This window comes from Podarcis bocagei (assembly GCF_964188305.1).
Source record: "Podarcis bocagei genome assembly, chromosome: 12".
Taxonomy (NCBI): Eukaryota; Metazoa; Chordata; class Lepidosauria; order Squamata; family Lacertidae; genus Podarcis; species Podarcis bocagei.
In genome coordinates, this window is record NC_138137.1 from 18,265,004 (window position 1) to 18,290,388 (window position 25,385).

Consider the following 25,385-nt stretch of genomic DNA (forward strand, 5'->3'; position numbering starts at 1 on the left):
GGGTCAGGAAGTGAAGACAACCAGTGATAAAAGATCACTGATTCACAGACTGTAATTGAAACAAATCAGTCGGGTTTGTTGATTTACAATGCTTCATTCAAATCATATTATTATCTAAGACAGCAATTTAGTACTTAGAAAATAATATGGATTAGAAACTGCATAATAGCAGCATAATTGCATTGACAAAGTAATAAAAGCCATTTGAGTGAGAATTTTGGGCTTGCTGATTCCTATTCTAATGGAAGATATGATCATATAGTTTAGCAAACAGACTTTCTAAATTTCACAGCACATCCAAATTTTTAAGTTCCCTATGATACATAGCATTTTAGAATAAAGCTCATAATTAACCATATAGAGCTGGGGGAGAGCAAGTGAAAAAGAGCTGGATAGGCAGCAACTGGGGAAAAGAGAGGAAAAATTATTCCCTGTATACCCGTTAATTGATCAGGGACTAGAACATATTTTTCCACCCTTCACGTCAATGCTCCCATAAGATGCAACCTATGAATATCCATAATGTAACTGGGGAAAGGAACTGGGATCCTTATTTTCTGTATTTAGGGCATAATCACTTAGAAATATTCCAGCATTTTCTTTCAAACAATTCAACAATGTTTATAATTCCACACCCATTGTGACGGTGTTGGGTATTCTTTATAGCAGCTTAATAGGAAGGGCTTTTTTCTTGCCATTCTAAGAGAATGAGGGAGGTGTTCATGGTGAATTCCAGCCCCCCTTTCTCTAGAAAAATAGCACTCTTAATAGGTATGATTTTCCTTTTTCCTTATCATCAGGTTATAATCACCTCAACCTGCCACAGTTTCACACAACTGTCATTTAGAGTTAGAAAGAGTTCCAGTTTCCACAAAATGGCATAGAGATGTACGTTTCCATCATGATCCATTAGATGATGATTCCTTAGCCCTAGCAGGGTCCAAATTAACCTATGACAGAAAATTGGCTCCTCTTCTATTTCACACAGCTAAAAAATTAACATCGCATTTTAGATAGAAGACCTCCTGAATTTAGCCAGGCATCCTGCATATGGAGACATGTTCAGCATTTAGCACTGTTTGAAATCTTAATAAACCTGAGTGAAGAGGATGAATACCAAATGATCCAAAGCCCTACACCCTTTGATTGGTTCCTCATTCCCTTTAGTCCACAAATTAATCAGCATCTATGCCACATGTTATGTACCCCTAATAGAAACAACTCACATTATCCAGATTATAATGTTCCAGGAATAGGTATGTGGTTAAATGACTGCATAATTCAATATATAGTTCAGTGAAACAAAATCCTTTTCTGGACTAAATACCCCACTATGCTACTGCCTTGGTACCCTTAGGTTTTCCATTGGACTCTGTTTCACTTCTGTAAGAAAATGATCATACCACATTGGCTTTCACTCAAGCCTAGTTGGGATGGGGTTGTGGACATGCAGGTCAACAGGTATCGTCTGAAGGTCTTTGTGCTCATTATGTGTCACTGAATGTCTCCTTAGTCCTTTATTCCCTCCCCACACACTTCCCAGACTCCTGTTATTTAACTCAAATTCTGTTATTTGTTATTTGACTCAAATTCTGTTACTTGTTATTTGACTCAAATTCTGTTATCAGCCTGTTATTTGACTCAAATTCTTCCCCGTTCTTGCTTACCTATCTTCCAGCTCTGGCTTTCTCAGTCCAGATCCTTCAAAATTTTGCCTCCCAGATCCTGATGTTAACAGTGGTCCAGCTCTTCTTTTGCATTCTGGCAGATTCCTGGCTCCTGGTTGCTTTTGTTAGGCTCATCGCGATACTACCAAATTCCTTTGGTATGATACACTCAGCTTGGTCAACTGCTTCCTCACCGACTTGCCTCTATGCTATATTTTCTATAAATATCTGTGGCAAGTCATTAATCCTGTAAAGACCGTTTGTACTATTTATCTTTTTAAAAGGTCTGAAGCAGCTCAGGAAACTAACTGCTTATTTTCGTAAGATGTAGACCTATTCACAACTTATAGGCTCTGGCAGGGAGGTTTTTTGGTGGTGGGAGCGGAGGTAGGAGCTTTAAAATATTGTTTTTTTCTTCTTCATCCAAAAGTGGGCTCCTTCAGACATCCTTTTTTTTGCACATTGATGATTTGTGCTTATAATGCTACCAGGATGGTTACACATGATCCTGCTTTTAATACTGCTTGTGCCTGCAAAGGTTTGGGGATGGTCACACAGTTTTATTTCAAATTACTGTATATCATATAAACTCCTGTTGAAATCCTGTAACATTTTATATATTGTTGCAAGGTGGCCCCAGCCCCAGACAGCAACAATGTGGTAGCATTGGGGAAGCATCACAGAATAAACTAAAGCAGAAGAAATCCACCATTAATGCACGATTATTGTGCCAAGAATATATTGCAGAATGCAACCCCAGTAAAACACCAGTCTGGAGAGGCCCAGTCACTGACGTGTAGATAGCTCATGTGACCGTATTTTGTGTGGTCTAGTCTTCACGAATTGATGTCTCACATAATGAACTGATCCTGTGGGTACTGTTATATGTCATTACATCACAATTCCCTTCATCTTGGCTTAACCTATTTCTGAATCTTTTTAGCTGAGTCAAGTGATACATGGAGTTGCAGATCGACATATAAAAAAGATACTGTGAATTTACCTATGGTTCCTACTTATAATACCACAGACAACAGTATGAATTTGTCACAATTATTACTACGTATCTTTCAGCATCTATCCAAAATGGAAAGCATGACTACCATTTATGAAAGGACACATCTTTAAACAAAATATTCAGCCTCCAAGGCTGTGTTGTCTACAGATGAATCCCACTGAGAACAACCCAATTGTAATTATATATGTGGAATAAAGGAGGTATCAGTGGTTCATACTAGAAAAGCCATATGGCTGAGGATGTAAAACTGAAATTTCCAGCTAAAAATTCCTATAAGATATTTTTATATGACTTCCTGATGAGTTGAAAACAACTCTTATTTTTTGGAAAGCCTGAGAAATACAATGCTTAGAATCTCTCTATATTCAAGTAAAATAGCTCTTTATTTCATTCTGATTTATAGAAATCTACAATTTGCTTAAAGCCAGAGAGAGAAAATAATTGTCAGGGGAAGACATCTAAACGTGCATGACTGTGCTATTGGATTCCACTTTTTAATCTGAACACGGACTAAGTTTGATATCAATTTTATCAATGAGCAGGCCAAAAAACAAATTGTTAAACTTCACAGTAACTATATTGTTGAACTGCTGTTAAGGATCTCCCTCTATATGTGAAAAAGAATGCACTCTAAAGCTGTAAATAGTATAATAGGTTCTCTCTTATCAGCGCTACAAGCTGTCTTGGAATTCAGCCATTAAAGACTCTATTTCCTTAAACCTGTCTGTTATACTCTCAATGCACTCTCCAGCCTTGAAAGCTTTCCCATCAATTATAATACAGTCCTCTTGGGCGTTGGTTTCCATTGGCCTTTTTTCAGTATACTCCAGGCAGAAGTTAGCTACCTAAAGGGGGGGAAATATTCGTATTCTAAAATTAAATACAAATTTGGAACAGATAATCTTCACCTGATACAGGAATGGAGAGCTACCAGCAGAAGCAGACATATACACGGAACACCAATCTGAATGCAGTTGTTTATCTAGTATCAGCTAGTAGTGCTTTATTATTATTATTATTATTATTATTATTATTATTATTATTATTATTATTATTATTATTTCTTCTAATACAGATGGGAATTACGACTCTTCTTATCCAGAAGCATTACTTGCATTAAAATAGTTGTAATCAGCTAGTGCTGGATCAAGGTCATTGGTTCCTAATTTATGTTTTAAGGTAAATTAACCTTCAAAAAAGTTAAGCCTGAAGCTGAGGCTCCAATACTTTGGCCACCTCATGAGAAGAGAAGACTCCCTGGAAAAGACCTTGATGTTGGGAAAGATGGAGGGCACAAGGAAAAGGGGACGACAGAGGGCGAGTTGGTTGGACAGTGTTCTCGAAGCTACAAACATGAGTCTGACCAAACTGCAGGAGGCAGTGGAAGACAGGAGTGCCTGGCGTGCTCTGGTCCATGGGGTCACGAAGAGTCGGACACGACTAAATGACTAAACAACAACAACCACCTTCAAATCTCCCTACTGTAAAATGTATGGAAGAAAATTGGGTGAGGGCCACAGCTCAGAGCACATTGTTTGCATTCAAAAGATCCCAGGTTCATCTTCCAGTCCTGGGTTGGGCAGACTCCTGCCATTCAGTGGCAGCCACACTGAGCTGGACTGAGAAATGGTCTAATGATATACACCAGCTTCCTATGTAACTAAAAATGTGAGTTCATGTATACTCACCATATGCAAACAGACAACATTAAATCTCTTGTTATTTTAGAAAAGTGGAATGCTATTTTTTAAATCTTTCACAAAACTGTTATGTGAACAGGCTGCAAATACTGATTGATGGATTGTTATACATTCACATTGTTGGATAACCTTATGAGGGTTATTGAAGGTCAACAGGTTATAATCCCTCCCCTCATTTCATTTTCTGATTCAGCATATTGGATGGATTAATGGCAAGAAAGATAACTGCGGGCTTGTGGTACACAAATGTAAGTAAGAAACAATTAGTAAAAAATTAACTGCAGACTCAAACTAAAAGGTTGCTACTTTCCAGGTTCTGGATAAGAAAGTCGTGCAAATTTCAGAACAAAATTCAATGACATTGTACCATGTTTGATACATACAGAGGCAGATATAGGGCATAGCCGAGGAGGGCACTTTCTCAAAGCCTGGTGGAAGCACTTGTCCAGCTTCAGGAAGGAGGTGTGAGGGCTCTGTCAGGGTCCTAGAATCGTCTTGCCTCCTTCCCAAAGCTGGGCAAGCACTTACAGTGGTACCTCGGGTTACATACACTTCAGGTTGCATAAGCTTCAGGCTACAGACTCCGCTAACCCAGAAATGGTGCTTCAGGTTAAGAACTTTGCTTCAGGATGAGAACAGAAATCGTGGTCCGGCGGCGCAGCAGCAGCAGGAGGCCCCCTTAGCTAAAGTGGTGCTTCAGGTTAAGAACAGTTTCAGGTTAAGTATGGACCTCCGGAATGAATTAAGTACTTAACCCGAGGTACCACTGCACTGGGCTTTGGGATGGAGGTAGGATGGCTCTAGGACCTTGCCGGAGCCTTGTGTCTCCTTCCCAAAGTTGGGCTTAAGCCAGTGCCACGAGGGCTGGGAAGAGGGCGTCAAATGTTGGCCTAGCACAGGGTGGCATAATACCAAGGTGCACTACTAGTACAAGTCCTTCTATGACCTACAACATAATTTTCATTTTCTGTGCGCTCTTGGAAACAGTCAGAACACTTTGCATGGAGTAGCTTTTGAATGCGTGCACTAGGCTGAAGTTGCTAAAATGCTACATAAATATCTAAATAATTGTAATGTTGCAGGTTTGATCTCTAGCATGCCTGGAAAATGTTCAGGAATTATATTGCAGCAATAATAACAATAACAATAATATATTTTATATTTTACCCTTCCTTCCTCCTTTCATAAAAACAAACAACTAGAAATTTCCAGAGTGCCGTAAGTTCCTCTACCCCTTTAAACTTGGCTTGGCAGAGGAGTATTATAGTAGTAGCTCTTTTGCCTGTTTGTATGCAGATATATGCAATACAAATAATAACAAGGTTATCAGTGATTGCAGCTTCCCTGGTCTGGGATCCCGGTGATAAATATTTCAAAAATGGTCTTGTTAGATGCATGTACTTCTACTTATTGCAGGGCGTACACTTTTAACTATTTCATTTTTCAAACAGTCTTATAATTCCCCAATATATAACCCTTTAGCGCCTGGTGTGGATGCTTTTTGTAAGTACATTAAAAGATAAGCAAATATTTCAGGTTGTGTTTCTTAGCCAAAAATAAGGATTCTACTAAAGTGGTTTTTCCAATCATTAGTAATTAGTAGAGAAACTATGAATAATTTATACCTCTTCTCTCCCATTATTGTTCTCTCCATCCACAAATGATGCCAAAGATGGGTAGGAGGGGGCTGCAACATGCTTGAGAATGTGGTCCAATTCTTTTAGTATCATTTCTGTCTCAGAAACACCTAATAAAAATGGCAATATTAATAATTTAGCTAACATATACATTGTACATTTATGCAATGCTATTTATTGCTCAGTCAACTGCTTGGACTACAAGTGTTAAGTGGAACGGGCAAGCATCCTGATTCTAGATACAAAAAGAAAAGTGTTTTCTATGACATTACAGTGGTACCTTGGTTCTCAAACGCTTTGGTTCTCAAACGCCGAAAACCTGGAAGTGTTCCGGTTTTGGAACGCTTTTTGGAAGCCGAACATCTGATGCAGCTGTCAGCTATTGTTTCCAGGGCACCTGCACCAATAAGAAGCTGCACCTTGGTTTTCAAACATTTCGGAAGTCAAATGGACTTCTGGAACGGATTGAGTTTGGTGCTTCTGTTTTTGCTATTTATTTTGCATTTTTGTTTTTGAGGCTTTTTCGGTTAACTTGTTTTTGTGACTGTGTGGAACCCAGTTCAGCTACTGGTGGATTGATTGTGCGACTGCGGAAATGGATACCCCCCCCCCCTTTCAAATAATGACTATCATCAGTGCAAGTAGGAAAAAGAATCAATTTTAATTTTTATCATCTACAATGCTGTCTTATTTATTTTATAGTACAGTACATCATAGCTGTCAACTTTTCCCTTTTCTTGCGAGGAATCCTATTCGGAATAAGGGAATTCCCCTTTAAAAAAGGGAAACGTTCACAGCTATGCAGTACATTGATTATTGCTTTCATTTTATGGATCAATGGTCTCGTTAGATAGTAAAATTCATGCTAAATTGCTCTTTTAGGGATTGTTTTTAAAAGTCTGGAACGGATTAATCCATTTTCCATTACTTTCTATGGGAAAGCGTGCTTTGGTTTTGGAACGCTTTGGTTTTGGAACGGGATGGATTAAGTTTAAGAACCAAGATAGCACTGTACTCCTGTGCAACAAAATGAAGTCAAGTGCTCTCACTGGGGTCAACCTGACTGGCTTCTGGTGGAAACTCCATTTGTACTCATCACTTAACAATTTAAGGATGCAATTCTAACCTCACATACCTGGGAAGTAAGACCCACATAATTCAACAGGGCTAACTTTTGACTAGACATGGTTAGGATGGCCATGTGAAAGACAGATCCTACAACTCAACCAACTGAAGCAAATAGATTAAATGAGTGCATTGGTGCCAAAATAGAGTTAATGAACATTATTCCAACTGTTTCAGTTAAAATAAATTGCAGATAGAAATTACTAGTAATTACAATCCTATTTATTTGGAAATGTAAACAAAAATAGTAACTTCTTATCATATTTGGCAGACACACAGCATGTAATTTTGGTCTGATATTAAAATAGCAACAAACAGAATGATCTGATTTGTGGTAGAGTTAATCCAAATATAAATTGCACTAACTTGGGCAAAAAAGACAAAATCTTTTGTTGGCACAGTGTGAAATATTGCATACATGATTAAAATGGGTAGAATAATGTACACAAAGTATTGGAGGACAGATAACATCCCAAGCATGAATAAAAATAAATTATGAATGTAAATTTTCTGTAAAATTAATTAATTGCATTTAAGTTACAGATAAAGATTATGGGGGGAAAGTCCCCCCCCCCCACAAAAAACCCTGAAATCATTTCCAAAACTATTGGGTTCCATCCAACTAACCTTTACTCAGAGTAGACCCACTAAAATTAATGTAATAATAATTTATTTACACCCCACCCATCTGGCTTGGTTTCCCCAGCCACTCTGGGCAGCTCCTAACAGAATATTACAAACATGATAAAACATCAAACGCTGATAACTTCTCTAAACAGGGCTGCCTGCAGATGTCTTCTAAAAGTCAGAGAGTTGTTTATTTCCTTGACATCTGATGGGAGGGCGTTCCACAGGGCGGGCGCCACTACCGGGAAGGCCCTCTGCCTTAGTCATGAGATCCAATTATGTACCTGTAGCCTCTGTTAGTGCAATGGCACTTCCAGTTTCTCCCTCTATCCTCCATTCCCCCAGAAAGATAAATCTGTTCTGAGGGTTCTCAAAAATACCAGAACAGTTTTTGGAGTTAGGCAGGGGGGTGGAATGGGGTGGAGAGGACAGAGAAGTGCTGTGCTGGATCATGCCCATACACAGGATTGTGCTGTTCGTCTGAATACAAACCCTGTGTTTTATTTATTATAATTGTTAATCTTGTCTTGTTTGATTCTGCTTTTGTATATCTATTTTCCTGATAAAATATTGTCTAATTTGTCATAATCACCACCACCATCATTTCTTTAAAAAAGAAAGAAGGTTGTATCACAGCTACACTCACTTCTTGCCCTCTCACCAATCCATCTTTCTTGTGTACAGTTTGGATCTCTTTACTATCCAAACTTTGGTTTCAAGTGAGGTGAACGATAACCATGTTCAGTGTGTTTGGGGTAAACAATATTCTCATTATGATACAATTAGCTTTTGAAATTTTCAGAAGACAACTATATTTGAAGTAAAAGCAAACAAGCCAAATAAATCAATATGAGGACAGAAAATTATTCTTTGTAACTTTACTGGTCGAAATATAAGGTCTCAGTTGTGTTCTTAGAAGCCAGAGTTAATTAAGCATCAAATAAAACCTTACAGTTAGGGTTAGATACAATCTAATCCAATTTTCACTGGTGTCATCCTTTAAAGTTACCTTAGGAAAGCTTTAGATGTGTTAGATATCTAGTCAATTTAGTGCATGACACTCAGAAGCTACTGATAGCAGGCTTTACACTGAAAAGGTATTTTTTATGGCTTATTCAGCTGGTACTTATTGTGTTAACCTCTATGCATTATTAGTCACACTAGTTACAAGTGTGTCAAGGTATGGCTTCCATTTACCTAGCAATTAAGAATTGTAGGTTATGTGTTGTTTTCAATGGAGATGTAAAATTCTGTTTCTGGAGATTCACACAAGCTCAATGCTACTTTGATATCACACTGAAGAAGTGCTTCACAATTCTTTTCACTATAAAAATGAATTATTGTCTTCTTTGAAACCCATCTGTCAATTCTAAAATCCAGGCTTGAAGGGGGGGAACCCTTGTCCCCATACTACATTTCTCTCAATAAAAAGGTAAAGGGACCCCTGACCATTAGGTCCAGTCGTGATCAACTCTGGGGTTGCGGCGCTCTTCTCGCTCTATAGGCCGAGGGAGCCAGCGTACATGTTCCAGGTCATGTGGCCAGCATGACTAAGCCGCTTCTGGCGAACCAGAGCACTGCACCTAAACGCCGTTTACCTTTCCGCAGGAGCGGTACCTATTTATCTACTTGCACTTTGACGTGCTTTTGAACTGCTAGGTGGGCAGGAACAGGGACCGAGCAACGGGAGCTGACCCCGTCGCGGCAATTCGAACCACCGACCTTCTGACTGGCAAATCCTAGGCTCTGTGGTTTAACTCACAGCGCCACCCGCATCCCTTTCTCTCAATATCCACTGCCTAATAGCTTTCCCATCTAGACTCCTCCTGTATAATACAGGCAAAGGACAGAAAACCACAACAATGTCATTTATAGTTGCCAGAATTCTTTAAGCTTTTTGCTACGCCATATTTTCCAAAACCCACAGAAATCAACAGCATAATCTGCATGCCTTTTAATTAAGTTGGATGGTGCCCTTTATTACTAGTCATAATATCAGAACCAGAAAATTTTTAAGGGGCAGCCAAACCCAGAATGGGAAGTTAGAGGGAGGGAAATGGGCAGTTCAAAAATTCAAGTCGTGTAGACGCTATTTTATGTTAAGTGATGCAAAAACTGTCAACAATATGAAAAGTAAATTAAGTAGTCCAGTCTCCCCTAGGACTCCAGCCGCTGATCAGGCATACCAATTTTTCCTCTCCCTGCCAAAGGCAGTGTCCATATAATCCAATCCTTCTCTCCACAGAGTATTCCTGATATGAAAGCAATCCTTCTGCATTAGAGCTGTCAAAATCCAAGTTTGGATAATTTTCTCCCAATTATTACGGAGGAAAGCATGTGTGTGCGCACAAGGAAAACACACAGGTGTGTTGTAGTGAGACATGCTTTGCCTGTGAATTATAATCACATACCACTGGGCAGTTCCAAATTTTCCTTTCAAAAAGCTCTGCATTGAACTAATGGGGAAAGTAGAGAGGAGTTAATGCTGTAAACAGAACTTTAATAAATGTAGTCAGCAGATACTACTTCTGTCTGCTTCAATGTTAGCTAATACCCCTACTGCTGTGATTTAGAAGAACTGGGGCAGCAGGAAGCATTTAATTTACAGGAGCCTCTTGTAGTTATTGCAAGTATGGCTGTCAGCATACTAAGCAAACATTTTGTACACCATTAAAAGAACCTAACAACACACTTTTATTTTGGAAAGACGGGGAAAATCACAACAACCCTCATGCTAGCTAACAGAATTAAAAGTTCTCTTGAATGTAGAATATTCTAAACAATCAATATAATATAATTTCTCACGGTAATAGGATGCCTTGCATACGTGGGTTATTTCAATCATCATGCCCTACAAAGCTTTACTCCCCTCAGTCACTATTGTTTACACTTTATACATATTTAAAAGATATTTAGAAGTCAATACATGGCTGTTTTAGACTATCAAGCCATTACATGATCATCATTATCACTGTGTAAAATGGCTATGTGAATCCACTAGGAAATACAGCTGGTTCTGAACAGACAGCTTCTCTTGCACTTTCTCTCTTTCTCCGATTTTTTATTTTATTTTATTTTTTGCTATCAGGCTGCTCATAATATAACCCGATAGCACTATATTTGTGTGCCACAAATACAACATTGCTGAATCATGTTCAGTTTACTATTACCTGCACGCAATCACAGCAATGCTGCTGTTGACTATCTTTCACCTTGTACACGTGATTTCTCCTCCCTCTTTTCTTTTATCTCTGTCACCTGCATCTTTGTTAAAAATTCTGCCAACAGGAGAACAGCTAATATCTGGTCTTTGATACCGAGCAGAGAAGAATAGGCAGAAGATATGCAACTGTGCATGTTTTACTTTAAAAGAGATGGGTTGTATTTTTAAAATAATGTCTAGCAATACATGCTGTGATCTGTATGTTTCCATAGCTGGTAACAGATGTAATAGCCTGGGAGCTTATTACGAAGGGCCTGCCTTGCAGTATGGATCTCATATTCCTTAGATACATTAGGCAGCAACTGCACAATAAGGTTAAAATTGAACTTGTCAGCACTGAAATGGCTTGGATTTGCAGCAACTCAGAGGGCGTATTAGAGAATTTGCATTGAGCTGACAATGGAGTGAAATGTAAACATGATCATGGTTAAACTTTGGGATTGGGGGAAATCCTGTATAAGCAGTCTACAGGCTGGCAAACAACCTCACCTTGCCAAGTGTACTGCTCTTACCTTTTCCCAATTGAACACAGCTTTATAATAAAAGTCTCGGGTGATACAGCAGCAGCTATTCCTTTCCCCGCTCCCTTTCAATAACATTGTTCCTTGACCCAACTGAAGATGTGCCAGTTCAACAGGGACCAAAGATAATAAATGAAATTTAGTAATTAATGCTTACATGGGAGTAGCTAGGATTTATGTTAGGGGGGCAGAACCTCAGTTAGTTAAGTATTTTTTATTGATTTACTTGGTTTAGGGGAGGGCAGCTGTCACTCTGCCCCACCTTAGCTACAACCACGGATGCTTAGATATTGGTATGTCACGCCTCCTAATTTGAAGTACAATATTAGAAAGCATTCTCTGAACTTTGTAGAAAGCCAGCTTTATAATCAAATCTGACTGCAAAGCCCCTTTAGCCCGACACATTTACTTTAACTGTTTTGTATTATTTGAGAAGTCCCCTATAAGGCCCTGGTCCCTGATTCAGGTCAATCACTTATCTGATCCACTAAGGCAAGCATAGGCAAACTTGGCCCTCCAGATGTTTTGGGACTACAACTCCCATCATCCCTGACCACTGGTCCTGTTAGCCAGGGATGATGGGAGTTGTAGTCACTCATCTTTTATAAGTTTGATTTAGCAATCATATCATTTTAAATCAAGCTGCGACTGCAAAACAGTTCAGGTGTATCAAGATGGAAATACTCTTTAAACTGTGAGTCATTCCCCAGCCATTGGCTGAGCTGCTGTGATTCCATGGAATATTCAAGTACATTTTAATTTCTGTGTGCAAAATACTTACTCTTCGGCTGTGGACTTAAGCTAGTTAACTCTGCATCGAGCGCCCTCTCACACATGACGTTAGCCACAATCCATATCTATCCTGCCATTTCTTACGAAAAACTTCATTTTGATGCATTTCCCCCCCAAACCAGTTTCAATCTGAATTGACTAAAAGGATGACCTAGCTGTGTTTTATGTTGATACAGTGGTACCTCGGGTTACATACGTTTCAGGTTACATACGCTTCAGGTTACAGACTCCGCTAACCCAGAAATAGTGCTTCAGGTTAAGAACTTTGCTTCAGGATAAGAACAGAAATTGGGCTCCGGCGGCGGGGCAGCAGCAGGAAACCGGATTAGCTAAAGTGGTGCTTCAGGTTAAGAACAGTTTCAGGTTAAGAATGGACCTCCGGAACGAATTAAGTACGTAACCCGAGGTACCACTGTATTTGTTTACACAACCTCTGAATTATGACAAAGAAAGAATGCAGCTTCTGTGAAAGGAAGTGAAAAGTCTGTCTGAGAGGATAGCGGGGGTGGGTGAGGGGAACAAAATACACACAGCTCTAAGAGTCGAGAGAGGTTGTACACTGTAGGTAGAATATAGAGGCAGAGGTGACGTTTCTGTATTGGCGAGTGCCAAAGAATAGGATGATGAAAGGCAAGGGGACATTGGAGATGAGGGCTATGGAGGTGGACAAGGTAGCCAACAAAGGATGGAAAGAGTATGTGATGGATTTTGAAGCAAAGATCTGATTAAAGGACCTGTGAAAGAGAAAGGACAGCAAACAATGGAAAATGGAAACAGGAACAATATCCCCCCCCCCCGTGTAATTATATGCTGTTAAGAAGGAAGGGACACCAAGGGACACAGAAATCAGACAAATGAGACGGGCAGCAGAGGCCAGGAAGAGAGGGAGAAGGACTGAAGCTGTGATCCTAAATTCCCTTAACTGGCAGCATTTACCATTCCCCATTGAACATCACATTGATCAACAGCCAATTAAATATACTGTATGTCTCAAAGTTAGAAAATGCCAATTTTAAAAAACAATTACACTTCTACAGCCCAGTTCTATACATACAGTAAAGGTAAAGGTAAAGGGACCCCTGACGATTAGGTCCAGTCGTGGCCGACTCTGGGGTTGCGGCGCTCATCTCGCTTTATTGGCTGAGGGAGCTGGCGTACAGCTTCTGGGTCATGTGGCCAGCATGACTAAGCCGCTTCTGGCGAACCAGAGCAGCGCATGGAAACGCCATTTACCTTCCCGCCGGAGCGGTACCTATTTATCTACTTGCACTTTGACATGCTTTCAAACTGCTAGGTTGGCAGGAGCAGGGACCGAGCAATGGGAGCTCACCCCGTCACGGGGTGATTCAAACCGCCAACCTTCTCATCGGCAAGTCCTAGGCTCTGTGGTTTAACCCACAGCGCCACCCGTGTCCCTATACATACAGTATCTACACAGAAAAAAGTGTAACTTAGTTCCGTGGCACACAGGATTGCACCCTTGCTTAACCATTTTTATTTGCAAACAATGTGAAAATATTACTGTCTATGTGCACTTCCCAGTTTCTTTCCGTATAACCACACATATATGGCTGACATAATATTATATTTCAGAAACAAGCACAAATTTTCACAGTGAAAGGTGCATGTCCTGTATCCTACTTAGATATGAATAAATTATTTGAAAATATGGCTGTCCTGATTTAATATATTGTTACACATTTATACAAACCTAGATTTTCATCTGACAATACATCTTCTGAGCCCGCTATTTCAAATGAACTTCTTAATGTTATTTTCCTAAAAAACACACACACAGAGAGAAAGTTGATGTATTTGTTGTGAATATCTAATCAAGAAGAATCAGATAATATTTGAAACATATACTTCTATATGCAGAAAGCATTCTCTTCCAAATCCTGCCTTTATACAAGAAGAGTATTGCTAGGTATTTGTGAAAAGCACCTCATCTTTAAAACCTTTTCGGTTACTACTTGTAGGCATAATTTATCACAAACCACTTGATCATTTATTAATAGGATTATGTCCCTTTGGTGTCCCCTTGATAAGCGGAAATGTTAGAAGGGGCAATTTTTATCTATAGCTGTATTGAGCTAAATCTTTAAACAATAATTGCAGGCTAAATTTTAGTCACTGTTTTTAGTCATTTTGTATCCACTAATCAGATAGATAAATAGTCCAAATTATGTGTGAAAGTGACCGTCTGCTCTAACTAAACAAAAATAAAAGCTTGTAAGAGACAAGTTGAATGTTTAATCTATAAGCATGAATATTAAATATTATAGGGCTTGATCCTAAATGGGGTGAGAGTGGGAATCTGAAGGAAATTTACCTGCCCACTCAGAACCTCAGAAGTGAGGTTGAAGAAACACTCTTTTGCTCCTTCATCTGTTTTGAAGTTTCCTGCTTTTAAAAAGTTTTCTCTCTACTGTAAACACACACCCCCCCCGGAAAGAATAGGGAAGTATTTTGTTACCCTTGCACAACTGTCAGGGGTTCAGGAGCAGAGGCGAGGGCAAGGGAGGAAACAGAGAGCAAGGGGGAGGAGGCCGAAGAAAAGATGAGTGATGACGACGACCCGAGATCTCCGAGTCTTTCCAGTGAATCAGAAGATTCACAGAAAGGAGCACCAGTGGCCAGAGCTAGGGGGGAGCCTAGGGGGACACCCCAGGAAGAAGGGTCCAGAGGGGGCTCAGAGGGCAGCAGTTGGAAATCGGGGCCAGCGTCACCAACAGAGCGCAGTGGAGAGGAAGGGCGCCAGGTATCGAGCTCTGGCAGCTCGCAGCAGGGGGGAGGGCACGAGTCAGGAGTGGCCACACCTCCATCGGGGAGCGAAGAAACGGTTAAGCAGAAAGTGGAAGGTTGGGCGCGCGCGCCAAGTTCAAATACACAGGAAGGTGGCGCAGTAAGCAGCCCGGAAAGGGAGCCAGGTCCTAAAGCCCGGCGCAAGGAGACAGGAGGGTCCGGGGGGTCCGCGTCAGAAGAATCCCGGAAGGAAGAGACCACGGGGGGCAGAGGGACCCAGAGAAGAACGGTCAGGCGGAAAAGGTGGAGTAAGGCTAGGGTATTAAGCTGGTGTACAGGGGGCGGAGACTCAGACGGAGCTTCGCCGGTCTAACCCATAAGACGTAGAGCTGCACGCGGCAGCTTGAGAATGGAAACTGTAACTCAATAAAGACTTTTATAAAGTGAACGCTGGCTAGCGTGATCCTCTGTGAGCTAGGATCTGGAAGCAGCTCTGACAACAACAAATCTACTTTTAAAATACTGGACTTTTGTGGTCTTGAATATGAAGGGGAAATGCGATGAACATAACAGGAAGACGTATAAGCACCCCACCAGCAAATCATGATGTATGATCAAATTCATATATCCGCCTTGCAAACAAATCAGAAGGGATGCTCAGTAGAGACTGAACACAGTCTAACCACCACATAAGCTTTGTGCAAGCAAATCAGAATGAATGCCAAGTGCCAACAAGTGCAAAAATCGTTTCCCTCAGCATCATGGGAGCCACCAGGGCATTTTTCTCAGCCGGAACACACCGGAACTCAGTTCTGGTACCTCTCAGGTAGGCACCATTGCCAATATAAGAGGAGTTCATGGTGAGTTCCAACTCCTCTTTTTCTAGAAAAATCACACTGGGAACCACCATCTTATAACAACACAACTTGGCACAGTAATCGTAATGTTAATAGGCTGCCGAAGGGATGTTTTAAAAAAGTAACCAAATAAAGTCAAACTAACCCAATGCTTACCTTTTCTTTCTTCCAATTGTGCAGCTACTTTCCCTTCCACAAGTTTTTGTCCAGGTTCTTGTCTAAGAAACATAACAAAAAAAAACATACTTTGAAGCTTTCCATATTAAATATTTTTATTTAACATGATGTTATGTTTGCTGCTGGGATCAGTATGCTTGTGCTAAACTTCCCTCGTACACCCTAGTTGTGTTGTTTCAGTAGGATTCAAAATGTGAGCCACGACCAACCTGGTCATTTCCCCCATCTTCACCAGGAGCCATCACAGACAACGACTGGGGACTGAGAATCTTACCGTTTGGGTAGCGCAACTCACATAGGGAGTTTTACTAGTTGAAACAGCTGGCTGGGGAAAATTCACCAATGCATGGTGGTGTTTGACAATACCTTTGTTGAAGGTTTAATTCAGCTCTTTACTCTTTTTGAAAAAGTGAAGCTGATTCTCCTCTACGTCAAAAACAGTTGTGCCCAGTATTTTATTAGAATTCACAAACTCATAAAATCACTGCTCCCCACCCCCACCCCGCTCCAGTCCACTTCACTCCCATCACATATTTCGGTCGACACCTGTCCAAAATGTATGCTGGTTACCAATTTGTATAATGTCAAAAAGTGTTACCATGGTAAGGTGACAGAGGTGTTCTGTTGTTTCATTTCTAAGTGAGATTCTATATTTAAATTCTCTCTATATTTATCTCTTTATTCTCTATATTTATCTCTTTATACACTCATCCCCTCCCCCAAAATTGCTCACTTAAAATTTTGATTAAGCATAATACACAGAGAAAATAGGAAAATGTATGAACTAATGGAACCAACCTCAAATTCAAGCAGATTTTAAATAAGCTAAGGAGAATACTGTATCTCAAACAAGGTTGCAAAAAAAAATATTTTAAAAAATATCCAGGTATGAGATCGGTGAAAATGAAACAACTGTGTCAGACAGGTTATTATTATTATTATTTATTGTGTTTATACACTAACCTTCGCCTGGAGGATTCCAGGGCAGTGCACAGCATAATAAAAACAACCATTTACACAGAATAATTTAAACGTCTAAAAGCTACAAAACTAAAAACAACATTAAAGCACAACAGCACAATAATACTGCTAGATTTAAGGAAGATTTACCTCCCCAAAGCCTGGGAAAAGTCGCATGCCTTCAGCTGATTTCTAAAAATTAATAGTGTGGGAGGCAACTGCACTTCCCTAGGAAGTGAATTCCACTATCAAGGAAATGCCACTGAGATAATGATAACAGCACCACAACAGCAGCAACAACAACAAGAAGAAATTGAAGCTGAAAGTGTAACTTTGGTTTGCAAACGAGTAGGCTCCACGAATCCATTAAGAATGTAAGAATACATATTAAATCTTACATTTTTTCTGCAAGTGATCATGTTAGATTTGGTTTCGGCTTCTTTATTCTTTACTGTATCTATAAGGAAAAAAAAAACATTGGTAAATGAGCAAAAGCAATAACTGAGTAAAAATAGTTTACTGGCAAACAAAATTCCTTTTCATAGTTATTCCAATCTGTTCTCTGATACATCAAGTTGTAATAACAAGATGTAGTACTGGTACAAAAAAATATTTTATTAAATATATAATTATATTATAACAGATTGCATGGTACCTTTCTGTACTGCTGTTACTACCTGCACAAGTTTTCCAAATATGCACCAAACACACACATAGGTTAATCTGCTGTGGACATAAGAGCCAACTCCTGGGGGCTGAGGTCCCTTTGCCCCCCCCCCCATGAAAGATTTCAGGGGGCTGAGCCCCCCTCCCAAGTTGAAGGGCATTGCCATTCAAATGGTGTGCATGTGCCACATCATGTGATCAATTATGTGGGGCGGGACTTACCTGCGCCCCCCCGCCTGTGGAATTGTTTTACACAGTGCTATCACCTCTGGTGGCACTGTGGGTTAAACCACAGAGCCTAGGACTTGCCGATCAGAAGGTCAGCGGTTCGAATCCCCGCGACAGGGTGAGTTCCCGTTGCTTGGTCCCTGCTCCTGCCAACCTAGCAGTTCGAAAGCACGTCAAAGTGCAAGTAGATAAATAGGTACCTCTCTGGCGGGAAGGTAAACAGCGTTTCCGTGCGCTGCTCTGGTTCGCCAGAAGCGGCTTAGTCATGCTGGCCACATGAGCTGGAAGCTGTACGCCGGCTCCCTTGGCCAATAAAGCGAGATGAGCGCCGCAACCCCAGAGTTGGTCCCGACTGGACCTAATGGTCAGGGGTCCCTTTACCTTTATCACCTCTGGTGGCCGTGTTTTCCAGCAGTGGATGGTTTTAGGGGGCTCTGTTGTTCACCTGACCTCTATTTGCTTATGTTGCTGCTGCTTACTGGAATGTAGAAGGGAAGCGGGGAGGTGGTGGGGAGGTTAGTGCCGTGGAAGTGCACTGCCAGGAGTGCCAGAATGGCTCTGCCAGCGCCTTGGCACCATGCTGACCTCACTGCTGCCTCACCCCTCCTCCCAGTAAGCAGCACCAGCCTCACTATCTACAACTGATATGTTCTGGAGATGTCTACATTCAGGAGTATGACACGGTCAACATGGATGAGACATCTACAGAAAATATGTGTGTTACAGGGAGGACCATGGCAGCAAGCCAGCCACTCCTTGAAGGGACACATGTTGTGCAGAATCAACCCCCACATATCAAACGGGTGCATGTCATGAATGAGCACTCAAAGTAGAAGACAGATAAAAGAGCGAGGGTCACAAGCAATCCGCATGAAGCACTTATACATATAAAGCCTTAGTTTTCATTTAATAATTTGAAATCATTATATTACTGTATACCACAATTACTGGTACATTACAATTACTGTACTAGGGAAATAATCCACTTTGCATACAAACAAACAATGAAGTCAATATATAGAGAAGAAAGCCAGATAACTGTACCCTTTTTTGAGAGGTAGCACATTTCAAGCCTTTGCTGAGCAGAACAGGCCAGCAATTTGTTTGCTTCTTCTAATGCACTTTCATAACAGACTTTCCCCCTCTTGTATACATTTGCCTACAGAAAAACACACACATTATATTAGCTATCAAAGTATTAGTACTATGTTTCTGAAATTACAAATCCGTGCAAAAAAATATATGCATGGACTCAGCTAGTCTTGGATGTGTTACATACACCTGCAGTTGCAAATATATATAATTATATATTTATAAATTTAAGATTATGAACCCATTTTAATACCCCTCCTCCAAATGGAAACATCCATTTAAAAAAAATTAGCTATCCATATCAGTTTTTAGAACTTACATGAGGCAGAGACACACACAGCTGACCCATATTTGGCAGTTTTGGGGTGACATTAAAGGACAGCAAGTTGTCTATTTCTCCCATTTAAACAAGGAAGAGAATTATTTGATTTTGTCTCATAGATCAAAATGTCTTTGCCTGTTCCTGAGTTAGGTCCTGTTGGTAGAGTTTTGAACTCTTCATTTTTGGGAGTTTATAAATGAATGTAAATCCAGACACCTGCCTTGACTACACTGTGAAATCCAGTATCAACTACATATGCAATCAATCATTAAAAAAAATCCCATGTCATTTACAACTTTTAAACGTGGGCATTTGAAACAACATATTAACAGTGACATTCTATACAAGTCTACTCAGAAGGAAGCCCTACTGAGTTCAAATAGTTGTACTGTAGATATGACTTCAGCCCAAACCAATAAAAATATGCTGTTTTACTAAGTTTTGTACTAACTATAATTAGGTCTTTGAGAATTATTTTGCTTTGAGTGGAAAGGGAAATAAAGTGAAAGTGAAGTAAAAATAAAGCTGTTTTGAGGGCTTCCGGTGTGAGGAAGCACTGGTGAGAAAGAAGTCTCCTGTATTAATGAAAAAAGGAATACAGCATAGTTTAGACAAAAGGAAACTGTAGTTTACAGTGAACTAGAAGCTGAACTGTAGAAGCCACGCAATTTTTCACATAGTCTTGAACATGCCCAGTTCTGCTATGTAAGGTAAAGGTAAAGGTACCCCTGCCCGTTACGGGCCAGTCTTGACAGACTCTGGGGTTTGTGCGCCCATCTCACATCTATTGGCCGGGGGCCAGCGCTGTCCGGAGACACTTCCGGGTCACGTGGCCAGCGTGACAAAGCTGCATCTGGCGAGCCAGCGCAGCACACGGAACGCCGTTTACCTTCCCACTGGTAAGCGGTACCTATTTATCTACTTGCACCCGGGGGTGCTTTCGAACTGCTAGGTTGGCAGGCGCTGGGACCGAGCAGCGGGAGCGCACCCCGCCGCGGGGATTCGAACCGCCGACCTTTCGATCGGCAAGCCCTAGGAGCTGAGGCTTTTACCCACAGCGCCACCCGCGTCCCAGTTCTGCTATGTACAGAGCCATTTATTGGTATCTAAACTATGTGTCAGGGAACTGACATCTGAGCAACAGGAGAAGGAGAGGCTCTCCGATTCTGCAGGGGAAGGTACCAGCACAAGGGGGAGACGTAGCTTGATAGAGGGGGAAGGAAATCAGCGTAACACCAAGGATCCAGGAGAGCAAATGGCAGAAGAGGTGGAAGGGCTCCGGGATTCTTCCTTGGAAGTCAGTGAGGAGAGCACTGGTCCTCCACTACCCACGCGCTCCCTGCGCAGGAGACTTCCGCGCAATGAGAGGCGGAGACGATTGGGTGTCAAACAGCTTTTATGCTGGCAAAGGTTTAAGAAACGCCCACAGACAGATTCTGCTAGCGACTGAGGCAGCCACGCTGAGATGGGCTGTGCAGTCAAGACGGTTTAAACTATGCAACCAAGCTTCCAAATGGGAAGGTTTACGCACGAGTAACTCCCAACCACTACACTATGTGTCATAACCATTTCAATTGTTATGCAATCTCTCTTGTAGGCTTAAGGCACAATAGTTAGCAAAACTATGAGCATGACCTGGAACCTTTGAAACAATGAACTTCAACGCAGTACTTGCTGATCAAACAATATATTGCAACTTAGTAATGCTGTTTGTTAGCATTTGCATTTACTGAACTGAAATCAAAGTTGGGAGAAAAAAAAGAAGTCTTTAGAGGCAAAGATGAAAGGCTCCTATTCTTAATTTATACAATCCCAAAATATAGGCTATATGATTAAAGAGATTTAAGTTTAGAGGGTTACCTTAATATTATAGAAAACAAATCTAACAGAAATGCCTTTAGCTTGTTGCTAGGCACCAGTAACTAAACTCAACATCTAATCCCTGCTTATGCAGAAATTGTAAATTGCATTCTCCTTAATAATAAAGAGAACTGATTAGAAGTTATTAATATTTTCTTTCTTTTTACCATCATCTTGTCAACAGTCAGTCTATTTTTTGAAGCACGGCTTGTTGGATTAGTTTCCTACAGGAAGATACAGTTTGTGTAGGGGAACGTGGAATCTCAATCTAGTCCTCTATAGACAAAAGGCTGCTTTCACCAATGTTATCTCTTCAGAGAAGCGAAGGAAACAGTTTCTGCATGCTTTCTTGACTATTGTCTTAGGCCCTGCTCTTCTTTAGTTCCAGGGCTGCTCCTACCATTAGACAGAGTGAGACAGCTGCCTCGGGTGCCTAATGTCGGAGATGGGAATCCTTCTACCATTCCCTTTGCACCTCTTAAGTTATTCTGTTGCCCTCAGGTAGGGGAGAGGATGTGGTCCTTTCACCAAGTAAGATGTGGCTTTTGCATTTGGAACAGGGAGGGTGCCATATTGACCTTTTCCTCAAGCAGCAAAATAGCTTGTTGGTGTTGAATGGTTACTTTAAATGTAAAGGTTCATCATTGTTCCACTCGATGTGTATGTCTTTAAGGGGCCAGAGCAAGGGCCAGAGCAAGATAACGAGACCCAGCTTTACAGCTGTGAAACATAGCAGTGCTGCTGAGTTGTATTTGATTAAGGTGTGTCAGCATCTGGGTGTAGTATATAAGGAGCAACACCTAGCTCTCCCATTACCCTGGGGGATGGGTTGGTGGTTGGGTCTGGTTTGTTGATGTATTTAGTGTAAATGGAGTTTTTGTTTTTCTTATTAAAACCTTCTTTAAGTATTTTTTGAGTCCTTTCTTTTTAATGCATGATCTCCCCAGCAAGCTCTCTGCAGCGCTACCATACTGCAAAAAGCCAACAGTTGGCTCTGCTCCATTCTGATCTATGCTATATCCATGTGGTACTATGAATTATGAAACCTGTACAACATAATTTTCTTCAACTAACACCCCTGCAGTTACTAGTTATCAGAGTCCAAAGTGCAGATAAATGAAAATATTTTGCTTTTTCCTGTGTTTTATTTATTGAGATCACGTAGGTAAGGTGAACATAAGTTGCAGGCTTACTGTACTACCTTTGACCAGGAATATCTGCCCTATCAGTTATTTAGTTATTTATATACTATATTTATTCAGATGCCCCATATGTTCTCTGGAACCCCCACAAAGCAAAGAAACAAACCATACCGCTCATATTCCAGCAAATGTGGATTTATAAAAAGAAACACATTTTATATCCGGGAAAATGGAGTAAAGGAAGCAAGCAAATTATTTATGTATACTGTACATCTTGCAGTTAATGCATAAAAGCAGCCTAAGAAACACTTTAGAGTTCCAGTTCAAAGTTGAGATAATAAAGCACTCAACTATAGTACCCTCATGGGTTTATGGATCAGCTCCTAATACACAAGGTCATTTGAACCTTTCAAAAAAAATAAAATCATTTTCCTACCTATCAAAAATGGTGGCATCTCTTTCTCTTATACAAGCTGACTCGCCTGTCTTGGGTATACCCCTTTCACAATAGGCTTGTCTCTTTATCCAGATCTCGTGTACTCTTAAAATACAAATGTGCTACCAAGCAGAGTAAAATGGCTAAAAGCAGTGCTATTTTTTCTAGAGAAAGAGGTGCTGGAACTGAGTTCTGGTGAGTTCGGATTGGGGGGGAAAAGCCCTGGCTAAATGCGTTTGTTATTGAAACATTTAAGATTGCACTGCCTTGTAGACATATGGTCCTGGGCTCCCTGTTTCTCTTTTGACAGCCTTCAAATTTCTAGGTCCATGCAAAAATGATCTAAAGTGTCTATACAACTGCCAGTATTGGGAGAATTAGTGTGCACAGTGACATTCTAAATCAAAACCAAAAAACATTTACGAAAGGTTTTCCACCTCAACCATTGCAAGTAAAGCTTCCATGCACTGCTGTCATAGGGCCTAGACCAAGTTCTCAAACTTGGGGGGGGGGGGATCGCCCCCTTGGTTCCATGAGCTACTCCCCAGTGCCCCCTAACCTATAAAGAAAGAATATTATTCTAAATACAGTGGTACCTCGGGTTACATACGCTTCAGGTTACATACGCTTCAGGTTACACACTCCGCTAACCCAGAAATAGTACCTCAGGTTAAGAACTTTGCTTCAGGATGAGAACAGAAATTGTGCTCTGGTGGCGCGGCAGCAGCAGGAGGCCCCATTAGCTAAAGTGGTGCTTCAGGTTAAGAACAGTTTCAGGTTAAGAACGGAACTCTGGAACGAATTAAGTACGTAACCATAGGTACCACTGTAGTGGTTTGCACCACCCACTGAGGAACATCACACAATAAAAATCAACACAGTAAAAAATTAATTGCACACTTGTTCAAAACCTAATTAAAACTAGTTTAATTACCTCACAAACATGATCCAGCGATACCAGCTTTTCAAACTGTTATAGTCATTTACACCTCCAGCTGCTGCCCCCATGCCTCTAAGTGCCCTCCTAGGTAATTCCACCAACCTGCAGAGGGTGGCACCCACCTCCTTTGGGAACCACTGGCTTCAACTTTTAAAACTCAAAATACAAATGGAAACATGTTTTTAAAAGTCAAAATACTTTTGAAGCATGTCATTTTTCAACACGTAGGCTGTGTACACACTCCCATTTACTCTGCACCCAAGGCACTCCGTGTCAGGAGTGCGTGCAGGAGCCAGGCCCTGTGACCGGTAGGCCTTCGCAGGACTAGGGCTTTCCATATATATATATATATATATATATATATATATATATATATATATGCTTTCGTAGATTTTCCTCTCTGCCCAGAACGTTGGAGGCTATACACCACACCCCCTCAACAGTATTTATAGGAACTCAAACACTGAGATCCTGCTCTGTTCCAGTAACAAGAAGCCGAAAGCACCAGCCTGAAGATGACGAGTGAGACCTCGTCGAAACGTCGCCTAGACACCCCAACTCTTACACGGGAAGACACCCGAAGACAACAAAACCTGCATATATATATATATATATATATATATATATATATATCTATATATATATATATATATATATATATATATATGCTTTCGTAGATTTTCACGGGTACAGGAATGCAGGTTTTGGTGTCTTCGGGTGTCTTCCCGTGTAAGAGTTGGGGTGTCTAGGCGACGTTTCGACGAGGTCTCACTCGTCATCTTCAGGCTGGTGCTTTCGGCTTCTTGTTACTGGAACAGAGCAGGATCTCAGTGTTTGAGTTCCTATAAATACTGTTGAGGGGTGTGGTGTATAGCCTCCAACGTTCTGGGCAGAGAGGAAGTTCCCAGGTTAGTGTGTCTTTTCTTCTTTTGTTCATTAATTACTTGAGGGATATCTTGAGTGATTTCTTGAGTGATATTCTGAGTACCACTTAGGAGGGTCATTAGGTGTGGATTAGTTGCTAAAGCTTTCGTGTCTTGACCTCTTGAGCTTGTGAAGAGTTTTTTCTGAGAAGATGGCTGTACTGCACTTAGTTGTGCTCTGGCTTGGCTTCGTGTATAGGGGCGAGCTGTGGTTTTGTGCCCTGTGCCAGCCAGATCTGTGTAGGGATTGCAGGGGGGTGCAGCATCCGGAGGTGCCACTATGGTTTGGCTACTGGATGGTGTCTGTAATTTATCTGTGGAGAGGGTCTGGGTTTGGGTCTGGTGTGGTTGATTGGAGATGGCGTTCTGTGTGCCTCTGGTTCTGGTGTCGGTTTTTGTGGGGAGGGCTATTTTCCAGATGTCTGGCAGGCGGGACGTATCGTCACGCTTGTTCATGTTGTGAGGGTGTTTCTCTATCTCGATGGCTTCCATGACTATTCTCTTGTGGTGGTGTTCCATGTTAAAGAGCAATTTGGAATCTGAAAAATTAATTTCGTGTCCTGTTCGTGTCCTGTTTCGTGTTCGTGGTCTTTGTCAGCCAGGCGTTTGGTTCTGGAGATGAGAGTCTTGGCTACGGAGTTTATTTGTGCAGGGTGGTGGTGTGATTGTGCATGTAAGTAGCGGTTGGTGTGTGTTTTTTTCCGGTAGATAGTGTGTCCTAGGGAGC

The 25,385-nt window shown here is 41.0% G+C and overlaps 1 protein-coding gene across 3 annotated transcripts in view; it reads right to left on the reverse strand.

Annotated features, from left to right (window-relative positions):
• Positions 1 to 3,049: 3,049 nt before the first annotated feature.
• Positions 3,050 to 25,385, reverse strand: part of ZCWPW2 (zinc finger CW-type and PWWP domain containing 2) — a 45,402-nt gene continuing 23,066 nt past the window's right edge. For all 3 annotated transcript variants that reach the window (XM_081164870.1, XM_081164869.1, XM_081164868.1), the window contains 6 exons: positions 18,988 to 19,102; positions 17,448 to 17,506; positions 16,069 to 16,130; positions 14,022 to 14,089; positions 6,011 to 6,132; positions 3,050 to 3,530 (listed from right to left, as the gene is read on the reverse strand). In XM_081164870.1, the coding sequence (XP_081020996.1) occupies positions 3,357 to 3,530; positions 6,011 to 6,132; positions 14,022 to 14,089; positions 16,069 to 16,130; positions 17,448 to 17,506; positions 18,988 to 19,102 (600 nt within the window). In that variant the 3' untranslated portion in view covers positions 3,050 to 3,356. The remainder of the gene's footprint in view (positions 3,531 to 6,010; positions 6,133 to 14,021; positions 14,090 to 16,068; positions 16,131 to 17,447; positions 17,507 to 18,987; positions 19,103 to 25,385) is intronic.